Below are 14,555 nucleotides of genomic sequence, written 5' to 3'. Positions count from 1 at the left end.
AATGATCAATACCTCTGGGGGTACTGGATTGGAAATCGATAGTTCTCTGATTCAGGTCAAAATTTCGATCTGTGGATGAATGAATGGATGTATGAATGGGTCCGCCCTATTAACGGGTGCTACGTATAGTGTGGCCGAAGTCGAATTGTTGGCCATAGATGGCGCCACTGAAAAACAAGAAACGCACATTCTGCCCTAAATTCGCTCGGTTTCACCAAACAGGCTTGACCGTGTGGCAAGTGGTATTAGAAACAACAACAATGCATAATGATCAAGGGAGAGGAACGGTTTTATGTCCATTTTTCACGAAAATGTTGATTGTATCACCATCTGTTGCATTTTGAGCGTTACTAAGTTTTGACAAATCAATTACCCTCAGAAAGAAAATTTTTATCAAACATCTCTTTCATACTCTTTTTTTATTATTTAGTATCAATTTAGACCAACATAAGTGAAAAAACTATAATATTCTAATTTTAATAATTTATCGTTAAGAAATACAGTATGGAACACCGGTGTCTTTTTATGCATTAAAGGTAAAAATCTTCCAAACATTTCTCATTTTCAAACAATAATTTTTAGAATTTGAATTTATTTCGATCTAAGAGTAATTGTAATCTCTTTAATTAACAAAATCAAACATTGATAAATTTTTGAATGAGAATTTTTTTTTCTTCTTTCGAACTACTTTTTTTTGGATTTTATATTTTAGTACAAATAAAATTCTGATAATCTAGCAGATTTAGCAACTATTAGACTGTTTTTTTTTTACATAGTATAAAATACCAAAATATATTTTTGAGTGTCAATATATATATATATATATATATATATATATATANTATATATATAAAAGGGACACCGCTGACTTAAAGAGATAATGTGGAAAATCGGTTTTGCCCGAGAGTTATTACCCAGTAAGGATGGGTCATGCTGTGGGAAAACGGTTTCGGGCCAAGCGCAAATAAGAACAAAGAAAAATATAGCGAAGACGACGGCGGAAGTAGTAGGGAGAAAGTATTGAATGGGAGATGAATTCTGAATAAAAAAAACGGTTCTTGTTAAAACCGATTTTAAATTTTTTTTTTCAACATCCAAAATTGTAAATTGTGTTTTAAAATTTTTAAGGTACGTAAATAAATGCTTGGGACGGTCGTTTATAATTATGTTTGCAATTTCAATCGAATGTTTGCTTCTGAAATCTTTAAATTCGTTTTTTTTTTTTTTTTTTTTTTTTTTTTTTTTTTTTTTTTTTTTTNTTTTTTTTTTTCAGAATCAGTTTTCACGGTCATAAACCGTCTTAACCCATTGATTTCTAAGTATTTTGCATACATAATGTATTTTAATAATATTTAAAAAAAAGGTAGTGTGAATTAATGCACTATGATTGAAATGTTTTCGGTGTTTAATCAATCTGACTTATCATACGTGTGTGTAAGTACAAAAAGTATCATGGATATATTTTTTTATACTGTATTTCCTGTTTTGTGCCATTAATATGTTGTATTTGATTATTTCTTTACGATTTTCAAAATATTTTTCTTATCCTTATCTGTGTTTAGTAATTTTAAATTATTAAATGTATTCTATTTTTCTACTTTAGAGTCAAATTCTGTTCTACTTAAATAGAATTTTTTTTCTTCTTTTGTTATGCCTCGTATGTTATTTTTTCTGAAACATTTTAGGCTTAAGCAGTCTATTTTGTACTAAGTAGTCAAGGCTAATGTATAAAACAATCATTTACTTCTAATGTAGGATTTTGTAACGGACAGCCATTTCGCTAAAAGCAACCGAACATAAAAGTTCTGGAGAATTCGTTTAAGAATAATGTTTATTTCCCGTGAGTACGCATTGTATATTTATCTAAATAATTCTTCTTCAAACATTCTTTTTTGCGACCCAAAAACATTCTTTAGTATAATTTTGAAGATGAAAAAAAGAAATATCCAAGTTTAAATTCAGTACGACCGGGAATTAAAAATCGCTTGAGCATCAACACTTAAAATCTGAATTACTTCGTGAGAATAATTTTTTTTAGCAGGGGTGGGGGTGTGAAAACTAGACTAGCCAGGCATTCTATTTCTTTCTTAACATGTTATATACATTTTTATGAGAACCTTTCTTCATGCATAAAAGATTTCTTATTCTAGGCGTAGTTTTTCCTTTCCTCATACTTTCAAAGATTTGGATAAATTCTTTTTCTCGCACCTAGTTTTGAAATATGGCGCAGATGCCTCGTACCAATGTGTGTTCGCTTGCCGGCTGTTCGCTTAAAAAAATAAATATGTAATTTTGCTATGTTTAATTAAGAATTTTAATTTTTTTTCCTTCCTGATTTTGCAATATAGTCGTGTCATTGCTATTCTAAATGCTCCCATCGGCATGAGATGGTCCATCATGTTCGAAAAAAAAGTACGTCGGCAGAAAATGGCTTCAATTTTTACTGGCTCTGCTCTAAATGTTCTTATAGACTTTAGTTGGTTTATCATAGAAAGCACTTTTTCTGAAAATTACTCTATACTTGGTCTGCTTAAAACTTCTCTTAACACTAGAACGGCTGAAATTTAGTATATACCTAGATTGCCCAAAAGCAGTCAAAATGACTGGATTGTAAAAGAATAAATAATGTGTAAAGGTCTGGTTTCTTAGGACAAGCGCCTTATCTTGGCGTCAGCGGAAAGTTGATGTAGAACTGATGCCAAAAAAATACTCTTGTTAGCTCAGCGTGAGCAGTCGGTCCTACGCAGACATTATCCCTCATTGCGCATGCGTTAATAACGTAAACAAATATTTATTTTGAATTTGTATTGATTTTGTTATTGTCGACCAGTGTTTTGGAGAACAAATAATGACTTTGTCCAAGAAAAAACACATTATAGCTGAGCTAAATGAAGAGTGCTATGTTTAATGAAGAAGCTATGTTTAATGTCAAAATCAAAATCTTGGCTGATTTCAATGTGCTGTTGGATGTTGTCCGCCATTGCTTCTGTGGTTAACGTCACGTTGTAATCCAACTGCAGTTGAGTTGGACGGCAATTGTAGTTCAAGATGAGCGTTCGATGACGTATACTATCAAACTCACAAGTGGACCAATCAGAGGTTAGCGCTGATTTCCAGCTGACGGCGTCCTGTCCTAAGAAACCAGGCCTTAAAGAAATTTGTTAAAAATTAATTTTTAATGCTTTTTATATTATTTACAGTTACATAACAAATTATTAATAAATGTTAACAATAAAAAAATTTATGTTGTACAAAATTATAAGAAATTGTGTCATTATATGCTTCATTGTTTTTCTAATTGAAATTAAAAGCAGTCAAAATGACTTCCTTAGGCAATCTAGTGTTAAGAACAACTTTCTTGAAAATTTTGTTGAAAACTGAGCCCAAACAGGTAACAGGAACACCTCGTTTTGAAATATGGTGCAAATGCCTAGTTACTTCAACTCGTGTACGCGTGTCGAAAGTTTAGTAATATATATATATATATATATATTAGAAATTATAATAAATTGATGGAAAGACGTTACGGTTCTTATCAGGACGCATTCCTTTACGACAGCGAAACAACATTTTAAAATAAATAATAATTATCCTAATTTAAAAATCACCCTTTATAATGCGTCTGTGCTTCTGAAAATTAAAAAAGCAAATTTTAAAATTTTAATTGAGTTTAAGATGAAAGAAGAAAAGCAGAAGACAAACTTACCGATTTAAAGTGAAATAAAATAAACATGTGTTGAAATTAGATATACTAATCTAACAGTTAGCAAAAATTGTTAAGAAGAAAAAGTATAATGAATATGCGCTTTTAGCTTTATCGTGAAAAGTAATTGGTTATAAATACATAAAGCAAATAGCATTTCAGTGTTGCCATTTATGAAAAAAAATGTTTTAATAGTTGTGTTGCTTAAATTTTCCAGTTATTACAACTCATAATTGGTAAAGAAGTTAAAGAAAACAAAAACGTATTTAAATTGTAAAATCATTAAAAAAAACAAAAACTTTCTATTAGGTAATATTTTTAGAGCTTAATATGTAAACGTAAACTAGGTATAAACCCTTTTATATTTTTTACCCCATGTTTAACAAAGAATTAAATTATTTTTTTTTGCAATATTATTATATCGTTGTTTCTCCAATTGTTCCAGTCCGATTTAGATGGTATATGTGCAAAAGAAAAATACTTTTGTAGAAAATTGCTCCAAATCACTCTTAACATACAGTTTCTTTAAAATTCTACTGCAACCGAGGCTCACACAAAAACTTTTTCCTCTAGGAATATTCAGATTTATTCTTTGTTTCACATCTCGTTTTAAAATATGGCAGATTCCTTGTGTCACCAATTTTTAAATTGATGTAGTGTACGCATGCGTACTCCACACCAACTAAATAAATTTTTTGTACGTACGCTGAAGAAATTAAATATGTCTTTTTTCTATTTAATAAAAGTTTTTAATTTTTTTCTTTCTGATTTTGCCACAATACCATGTTATTGCTGCTGGATTTGTTCTTATTGGCCTAATTTGTTCCATCCTGCTTCAAAACATACTTTTGCTGAAAATTGCTCCAACTAACACTTGCTCAGTTCCAAACTGTTTTCACAAATTTTCATAAAAAAAACTAATTCAAACAGGAATTTTTTGTTTTTTTGTTGTTGCAAAAAGCTGATTATAAAATCCGGTCTTTAAAAATTACTGCTCTAAATATGTAAGATTGTTTAAATTACCCAGAACTTTCAGCATTTGGTTGGTTGGTGTCGTATCCTCTATTGAATCATATCTCATGGTGTGCTTGAATAGTCTTTGCTATCTCTATGGCATTAAATGAATATAAATCTTCTTTTGTAGGGTAGTTTAAGAGGTGAAGGCCTGCAGCGACTGCAGGGCAGTTAAAAACATGATATGGTGTGAGTTCCACATTAAGACAGTTGCCACAGTTTTGATATTTTCTAGTCCCATCTGCAGAGATTTTCATGTTTTTATGATGTTTTGTTCTTAGTCTGATGAGAGTGGTGGCTGTCTTCCTGTCGAAGTCAAGATTAGTTCTTTCAGTATTTATCTATCCCGATAGATGAAAAAAGGGTACTGTCTAAAATGTAGTAATTAAAAAAAGGAAGGGGGGGGGAGAATATTTTAAATTAACACTCGCTAAAAAAAAATTGGGGAAATAAAAGTTTTTATTTTTTTTTGTCGTAGTTTAATTTAAGGGGAAAAAATAAGAGCTTATTTTCAAATTAACTTAATTGTAGGAAAAAGTAGTGTCATTATCTAAAATGACAGAAGACGCTTTTATTTATTTGTGCACTATATTCGATATCGAACGAATTATTTCCGGATGCTAAACTGCTGAAAGGGAGTTTACGAACGGATAGCTTATACCATGCATATGCAAGTAGTTTCCGGAGTTCCTTAATGATCATCTACGTTATGTCTTACTTCTCTTTACCTTTTCGAAACGATATTATATCGTTGAAAAAGTCATTTTCATCTTACTTTAAGAACTTGTTTTGAATATTTAATCCAATCGATCTCAAATATATTCAATCTCTAGCTATCGTATGTTTCTTTTTATATGACTGCTGATGATAACCGGTTGGAAATTTGCGTGTGATAACTCAATTTCATTGAAAAAGTTGGCGGTTGATGAGTTTGATGTTTATCTGAATTTTCATATACGTAAATTACTATTGATCTTTTTTATGTCTTCTTTATATCTTAATTTGCAATTTGTTATAGCAGGGTTGCCACAGGTGACTAAAATGTAACTATTTGCAACTATTTTCGGCATGAGGAGACTATGGCAACTTTTTTTTTTACCAGAAAAGGATAAAAAAAGCAACTATTTTCAGGAAAAAGAGACTATTGAGAGACTTTTCTGTACTCCTGGAGGTTTTTTTTTAGCATAAATTGGGTCGAAAACCTGCAGCCTGCTAGAGCTTCTCAACACGCGGATTTTTTTTTTCTTAAAAAATTTTGAAAATTTTGATATATATATATATATATATATATATATAAATTTGCTAAATTGATTATTGATAAAAGGGAAAATGTCTTAGAAAAAAGTATGTTTTTTTAGTGAATTCTAGTAATTAAAAGCCTTAATTAAATAATTTTCTGCAAATGTACAAATTTTTTTGATATCAGAACTGAGTGCTTGAACACTAACGTTTATATAAAAATTATCATATTTGCCACCAACTTGACTAAATGGATCATGGTTTATGACAATTAAGTCATTTACCAAAATTTTAGACATATTTTTGATGAATTATTGTTCGTATTTGGGGAACTAATTTCATAGTTTTTGGCAACTATTTTCATGCTTTAGGCTACTAAAAGCAACTGTTCTATTAATTTATTTTCTGTGGCAACCCTGTGATAGCTAGAAACAGGTGTTTCTGAGAATTCGTCTCCTCTGCAATAGAGTTCGTCTCCTCTGCAATAAGTTTATTTATTCATTGTGAAAGTATAGATTGTCTCTAGAAAGAACTCCCCTCGACACAAAATCTAAGACCGTCCGTTGCTATGGAAACAAGAATAGCTCATTTTAAAAAGGGATGCATCTACCTTCCCCGATTTTCTTTCTCTCGCCGACTAGAGCCAAAACCCGTTGATCCAACACCTCCTAACTGAATTAGTCAAACCTCGTAACTATTGTCACAGCCACTGGTCCGGACGAAAAGCGAAGGATGTATTTTCCATAGACAAACTACAGCTTTAAACTGTAGGCTTTGAGTGTTATTCTTTAGATATTTCAATTTATTTTTTACTGAAGTGAAAACTATCAAATATACCACTTAATAATTTTCATAAGGAAATAAAAAAATAAATATTAAAAGAAATGAACTTTTTTTTTTGACATAATATTTCGGAAAATTCAGTTCTTATCAAATCGCTTTATTTGGAAATCTTTTCCCTATCCTAAACGTGTTCCACTTTTATAAGTATTCAGTTATATGAATCAGTAAAGAAAATCTTCATGGTTATGTTTGAAGAAAAAACGACATAGAAAATTATATATATGTTTGGCAATAACTTAATAGTAAGAAAACGTTTTTGATATTGATTCCAGAGCAAACTTTGTGGTATAACACCTTTTGCTTATAAATACTTAAATAAGCAGGGATTTAATTTTTTTAATTACTTTTTGGCAAGTTGACAGCTTACAACAAAACTATACAACACGAATTTATGTCCCCTAATCAAAAGAAATATAAGGAATCTATTGGAACGTTTAATTCTTATCAAAACCGTTCCATTTGGAAAGTGTTTATTTGTCATTTTCTTTCAAAATGTCAAAAATTTAATTTTAAGGAAGTATTTATATTTAATAAGATGCATGTATTGGTAAAAATTTGCTCATGGTTATGTTTAAAGAAACAAAATTATAGAAAGTTATAGATATTTTTAGCAATAACTTTATACGAGGAAGGCTCTTTTGATATTGATTCGATAACAAACTGTATACACCTTCTCTCATTAATACTTGGCATGAATATTTTTTAATCCACTTAAAATTGGCAGGTTGGCAGAATTAAAAAACATGAATTCAGGTCCACTATTAAACAAAAATGTAGCAAATCTGTTGAAACGTTTAGTTCTTATCAAAACTATTTTTTTTTCCAAAATGTCAAAAATTTAATTGTAATGAAGGATTTATATTTAATGATATATATCCATCGGTAAAAATTTCCTAATGGTTACAGAAAGAAGATTTATGGAAAATTATATATATTTTTGGCAATAGCTTTCTACTAAGAATGCTCTTTTGATATTGATTCCATAACAAACTGTAAAAAAACTTCTCTAATTAATATTTAAATGGAACATTTTTTAATCGATTTAAAATTGGCTGTTTAACAGAATTAAAAAAAAAAATCACGAGTTCATGTCCTCTATTCAACAGAAATGTAGGAAATCTATTGGAACGTTTGATTCTTATCAAAATCGTTCTATTTGAAAAAGTGTTTCCCTGTCTTAAAACGGTGCGTATGTAAGACGAACAAATGTCTGTATATATAGTTGTTGAAAGTGAACGTTCATTAAATGCAGAAAAGGCCCCCGAAGGTCCCATCTCATGCAACTTGCATGGATCTTTGAAAAAAAAAAAGTGAAGGAAGAAGCGCCCATGATCAAACGGAGTTCCCCTTCTTTTTGGGGTGGAATAAAAACCACTTTTAGCATGGAAAGTAAGAGTGGTGGAAGCGTATAAAATATATAAAACCACTGTGGTATTCCAGAATTTCTCTTGGAATTTGCATGTAAACTGGACTGTCCAGAACGAAGCCCCGGAAGGAGGATGCCTGCTCTTGTGGTCTGAAAAGAGAGAAATGGAAATTCGGTTCGCACTTCTGTCGATCCTGTTTTTTTTTTCCTGATTTTTTTTCCACCCTCACCTCACTTATCATTCTGTCTTTTGGTCCGTCGCTTGGGGGTGGATGGCAAGAATAGTTGAAAGATCGTCTGCCCGGTCTGATTTGGAAGCTACAAAATTCTCTTCTTGGTAGTCTTCGTTCTATCACATATATTTTCAACTGTTTTTTTTTTTCTTTCGTTCCACCGTGTGTTGTAGCCATGCTGAAATGGAAAACGGGTTCTGCTTTGCGTAAAATTGATTTTATTTTTCTTCTTTATTTTTCAGTCTACCCCCGGTTCTCTCCAATCATCCCCTTTTCCTCTTTCAGGGCCTGCCAAATAGATTGCACCGTAAGTAGCGCCCGAGGAAATTGCTAAGCACCGAATGTGACATCAGATTCTCCCCTACCCCCCTTTTTTATTTTTATTTTGAATAAGATTTTATTTTTATTTTGTTATAGTTGTAAATTTGATTTTATCCCTTTCTTCTGTCATAACTATTGAGTTGTCGGTCCGTATCTCACAAATTGAAAACATCGAACATTTATGTTCTCTGATGCTGTTGTTGACGTTATGGAAGAAAAAAATATATTCTTCTCATGTCCATTCCGTACTTCTGATTTCATCTGTATCTCAATATTTCTTGAGATTTCATGTTATAACTTTAATATTATAACTTGCTACTTATGCGACTTGTTATAATTTTTGAGTTCTCTCGAATAATTTTAAAGAAATTAATAAAATAAAAATTTTAAAAATTATGCTGTGCAATTTGGCAAAGTAAAAAGGAGAAAATAATTTTTGTAAAACCATAAGCCAAAAATGTAGAATGTATCACTTTTGAAATACATGGGGAATAGTTTGGGCGGTGATAGTTTATATATTATTACACCACATCTTTTTAGGTTTGATAAAAGTACTATTTTCTCCTTTTTATTGTATTTGCTCGAAAAAATGTAGTTTTTAATTTTTATATTATTATTTTTTTCCACATTAATTTTATTGCCTGTTAGTTTATAATTCGGGTAGTGTTTGAAGTTTTGATTGACTCTCTGTCAGCTGTAACGTCTGTAATTTCTGCTTATAGTGATCTGAAAACTATTCTAATTTTTATTGTAGTCTGGAACAAAACTTCTGTCAAAATTTGAGCATCCCAGCTTCTTAGAAACTGGCTTGAAGTTTCGTTTGGAAATACAAGAAAGTTTTTTAAATTCCTCATGGATAAATATTTTTCTTATAAAATATATTTTATTAAACTACTAGTTGAATAACCATTGTTACTGAGTTGTTGTTGAGAAATTAAAAGTGCTACCGTGTGTGCAGATTAATCGTTCTGTCCTGCGACTTTTTCCATATTACAAACATTGATATAAAGTACACAACTTTCATTCCATATCTATATTTAAAAAGCTCGTATCATTTGGATGGCAGGATTGTAGTGTATCTAACGCTACAAAAATATAATTCCAATTCACTAGTATATAAGACATGTTAACTCGATTCTATGGTGGGTTACCTTTTCATAGATGAATGTTGACATTGTCGATAGCTACCATCCCCACATTGGTGACCCAGACGTGATGTGAACACGCCTACCTTCGTAGAAACGCCCACTACGATTTGAACACGCCTTCTTCGATGGATGGTTCACATTGAACAGTTGACTTGCTACTTGTGACTGCTACATTATCCACCTCCTCGTACTGTTGCTACTCAGTTTTCGATCACACATAACGTACAACGCATTCACTCGACTGTTAATGGCAACACAGGAGCGACCACGACCGTGAACTTAATACAGCTCTCACGATCAGCATTCAAAAAGTACGGTGATCATAATACAACTCTCCCCGCTTCTCGCAAGAAGAGCAATGAATCAACTAGTGGTATCCCTTCATCAAATTCTATCACAAATATAATTCTGGTGGGGGAGTACTGTAGTGTATCTACCACTACAAAAATATAATTCCAATTCACTAGCATATAAGACATGTTAACTCGATTCTATGGTGGTGTACCTTTTCATAGATGAAGGTTGACATTGTCGATAGCTACCGTTTATGGGTTGGTGGAGTGTCAAGAATAGGCATGCATTTTTGAAAAGAAAGTATACGTCAAATATTCGAACGCCGAAATAATCAGATTTAAGTCATTTTTGTTTAGAGATATTCTGAGTGTATACAAGTATATATACTGAGTATACTGATACTTAATCCAAACTTAACAGTGCTGAAACAGTCAAATGTAAGAAGAAAATTAATAAAAAATATAATAAATAAATAAAAAAAATTATATCTCCAATATTTCTCAAACAACTTTACGATGATGCGGAAAGTAGTTTATTCAGGACAATATGCGGTGTAGATAAATGTGAACTTTCAAATGAGAAGACTGTAAGTGTGATACATTATTGAAATAATTGTTTTAAAAATTTAAAGAAAAAACAATTCCTGAAATTTCGACAAGTAGTGGTATATTTAATATACTGTAATGGTATTTTCATATAGTGGTTTAGTTCATTGTTTAAGTCAGAGCCTTACTCTTAGTTCGTTAACTATGTTTCCACGTGATTGAGATCAGTGTGCGCAGTTGTGATCTAAACACGTTGTGATTTGGCCACGTTATTGAACGCAATTGAGATCTAAACACATTTTACTGAGTTAGTTCCCTGTTTCACTCATAGCCTTAATTTTAGTATATTAATTATGTTGTTCCATGATTGAGATTCTAAGTGTAGTTAATTGCGTTGTAGTACATTTCTGTGTTAATTTATTGTCTCATTGACGGCTGCTATCGTTGTATGTTTTACTTAGTTGCTTCTTAATAATCATGAGCGCAATTGTGTTGTAGAATATTTTTTGTGTGAATTCATTGTTTTATTGATAGTCGCTGTCGTAGTACGTAAACTACGGGCCATCACCAAAAGTTTAGGGACACGCAAAATGTCGCGAAAAACTCGCATATTTTATTTTATAACCGTTGTTTTACTGCCGACCCAACTCCGTATCCTTGTAATTTTGATTTCAATCCAGAAGACAAGGTAGCTTCTGGATCAGTACCTCCAGAGGTATCGATTCGTTATGGGAACTTGGAGGACTTTGTGGCCGCGACAGATTTAACGTGCATCAGTCACCATTTAATACACGGAGATTCTTCGGCCGACTGCATTCGAACTCCCGTTCTCACAAACAGGAGTCCAACGCCCTACCAACCAGGCTATCCTGGCCCAAAACTCATATATTGAAGTTAATCAAGTAGATTTTTTTATGAAAATACATCAATGATGATAACAAAAAATCTATCAAGATTATGCATTAGAGAGCTTCGCAAAAGAAAAAAATTTTTTAAAAAAAATGGCACTTGAGATTGGTTTAAATCGGGTCTGACCCTCCCTAACGACAATGCAGATCTCGCCATGAGCTTGCCTGCTGTAGATCATAGATTTTAGGAAAATAAATCCCATTCCTCCATTTACACAGTTACTAGGTTTCTACTAAGGTTTGCGGGTAAGTTGGTGAGTTGCAATTTTTTTGTCAAGAACATCTCATGCATGTTCTATCGCTTGTTGTCTTCCATAAAAAAGAACTGGTTAACGAAATTTTGTGGGCTCCAAGAGATCAGAAGTGCTTTAATGAAATTTAGGCCCTATACTGCCACCCATCTTCACACCGCCCCTAACTGTAACTTCGATCCCTTAGTGGCCCACTTACGTCACATCAATAGAGGTAAAGTGCAAAGTACTTTCCCACGTTGGCCCGTACGGGAATGAGATTGCTGACTCGCTGGCTAAACTTGGCACAAATAAACCTCTCCCGGAAAGTTTGGCACTCACATCCTCGGAAATTCACTCCATTAGAAAGCAAGGTGTCCAGCTTGTCTGGAATACTCCCCCAGTACATATCTGGTACTCTGAGGATAAGCCGGGTCGTGCTTTGACCTTCAAAGGTAATAGAGGCGATCAGACCGCGTTCACTTGATTCATCAGTGGTCACATAAAGTGCATGAGGTATGAACAGCAGCGAAAGGTCTATCCCACCTGCAACAAATGTTTCTCCAGTGCAGCCAGCCCGGCCCACCTCCTTAGCTGTGTGGATTTTGAAAAGGAGGATTTTCTGCGCGACCCGGTCTTGTTTTTTGATTTCCTGAGGGTGAATGGACTCATGGACCTGGTCTAGCTCCGCTAGACCAGTGGGGATGAGAAACAACAACAACAAAGTACTTGATTCTTTTCACTTTCGAACATGTTCATTGTTGAATGTCATTACGTTAATTATGTTGCTTAATAATTGATGAAACGAGATCAATTGCGCTCTAGCCCATTTTGTGAGTTAGCTAATTTCTGTTGTACCTTCAGCATCACTTTTGCAATTTATACCACTCAATTTTGACATTAACAGTGCTTAGTCTTTGCTTAGCTTTGATTTTCTTCTGAATATTTTTCACGAAATTAACTGAATGTTGTTTCAGGTCATCATAATCATAAAATTCATCCACAACAACAACTACCTCAACATCAAAATCATAAAGCTCATCAACAACAACAACTACCTCAGCAGTTTGTACTGCAACAGTCCAGAACTCAGTCTCATCCTATGCTCACAACTGTTCGCCACAACTCCAACAACAACTCTATCTCAGGTCAGTGTTTCTTTTTTAACTTAAATTTATTTCTTAAAAAAAAGTTCATCTAAATACTATTACACAGTTTTATTTCAACTGCAATGTTCTAATTTTCTTTCCGCTCACAGTTTGATATGCTTTAAGGTAAGTCATTCACATAATATTTAGTTTTAAAAACTGTCCGGCCACCGTAATAAGACTATATGCCTTCGAAGAATTTATTTCGTCGCGAGATAGTCATTGGTAAAAAGTTTTCTTCTTTTCTTCAGATTGTTTATTTTAATCCTCCTTTCATTTCAGACGGTGGACGGGCAGTAACTGGCTATTTTGTATATTGTATATTTTATATATTTTAATTCTTCAATTAATGTAAAATCATTTACGGCGTAGGTATACGTCATCATATAAAGAATAAATTCACTAAGAATAACACCACGTTAAGATATATTTATATTACAAATTATTAATAAATTTTTTTTCTGAATTAAAAAGCGAAAATTTATTTATCCCGTTTGTGCCTATTGTTTGTTCTTCAGCCAAGTTTGGTTATTGTTCGTTTGAATTACTCAAAAATAAAAACAAACATACTCTTCGAATTATTATTATTATTGATATTCTCTTAAATTCGTTAAGAAATTGAAAGTAAACGTAAGAAATTTTACACAATTTTGAACTAAAGAATAAATTAAAGTAAATGCAATAAAGTAAAATAAATAGACTAATTAAATAAATATGTTGACAATGACATTTTATTTAATTAGCAGCTCGCATAAGAATAAATAGATTAAAAATAATTTTGATTTTAAGAAGTAAATAATTCTTAATCCATATAAAATTCTGTCATGTATATTTTTTTAAAGGTGATAGAATTTGGTGTAGGGCTATTTCAACAGGAGGGAATATGCATCGTCTTCTCAAAATTATTCATTTCAACATACACTCAAATTTTTTACTGTGTATATTGTATCTCAACACCAAAAATGGTAGCAACTTTTACACCCGAGTTAGTGAAACGCCATACATAACTCTAGTGCTTCACTTTACCAGCGTTCTTTTACACTACTTGGTGTAAATTGACCAAGTAGTGTAGAAGAATGTTTGTTTTGCAAGCAAACATTTTTGTTAATCAGTAATACTGACATTTATATGGATCTTACTACTGTGATTATAGAGTTAGTAAAGTTATTTTTACAATACTGTATGAAGTAAGAATCATTGGTTTAGAATGCAGATACAGGATGGACAGAAAATAACTTGGCCTACTTATGGACCTCTAGCGGCCGGTTTGTTCAACTGATCGAGATGAGACTTCAAGATATCGTTACTCAGAGGCATGAGCTCGAGATTCTGCAAAGAGCAGATAAGGGGCGGTTACAGTTATAGGTACAGAAATTCGAAACTTTCTCGTTCGCCAACTCGAACTCGCAAATTGTTCAGCACATGCAAAAAACCTAAACAGTGATTAGACACAGTATCACCAAAACAGTATCACAAAAACGGACGCGCTATGCACGCGACGCATAAAAAGCAACTCTGAGCACAGAAATAAATAAATAAAACACACGTCGAGGCGTGCGGAGG

General features: G+C 32.4%; 1 protein-coding gene across 3 annotated transcripts in view; it reads left to right on the top strand.

The window, feature by feature from the left end:
• The window catches only part of LOC107438772 (POU domain, class 2, transcription factor 3), a 545,522-nt gene that overhangs the window by 110,093 nt on the left and 420,874 nt on the right, over nucleotides 1-14,555 (top strand). For all 3 annotated transcript variants that reach the window (XM_021144690.3, XM_043040146.2, XM_071180569.1), the window contains one exon: nucleotides 12,822-12,992. In XM_021144690.3, coding sequence (XP_021000349.1) covers nucleotides 12,822-12,992 — 171 coding nt within the window. The remainder of the gene's footprint in view (nucleotides 1-12,821; nucleotides 12,993-14,555) is intronic.

The sequence above is a fragment of the Parasteatoda tepidariorum genome, chromosome 5 (genome assembly GCF_043381705.1).
Source record: "Parasteatoda tepidariorum isolate YZ-2023 chromosome 5, CAS_Ptep_4.0, whole genome shotgun sequence".
In the NCBI taxonomy this organism is placed as follows: Eukaryota; Metazoa; Arthropoda; class Arachnida; order Araneae; family Theridiidae; genus Parasteatoda; species Parasteatoda tepidariorum.
The sequence above is the reverse complement of the archived record's forward strand: the minus strand, read 5'-3'. Positions and strand labels throughout refer to the sequence as shown.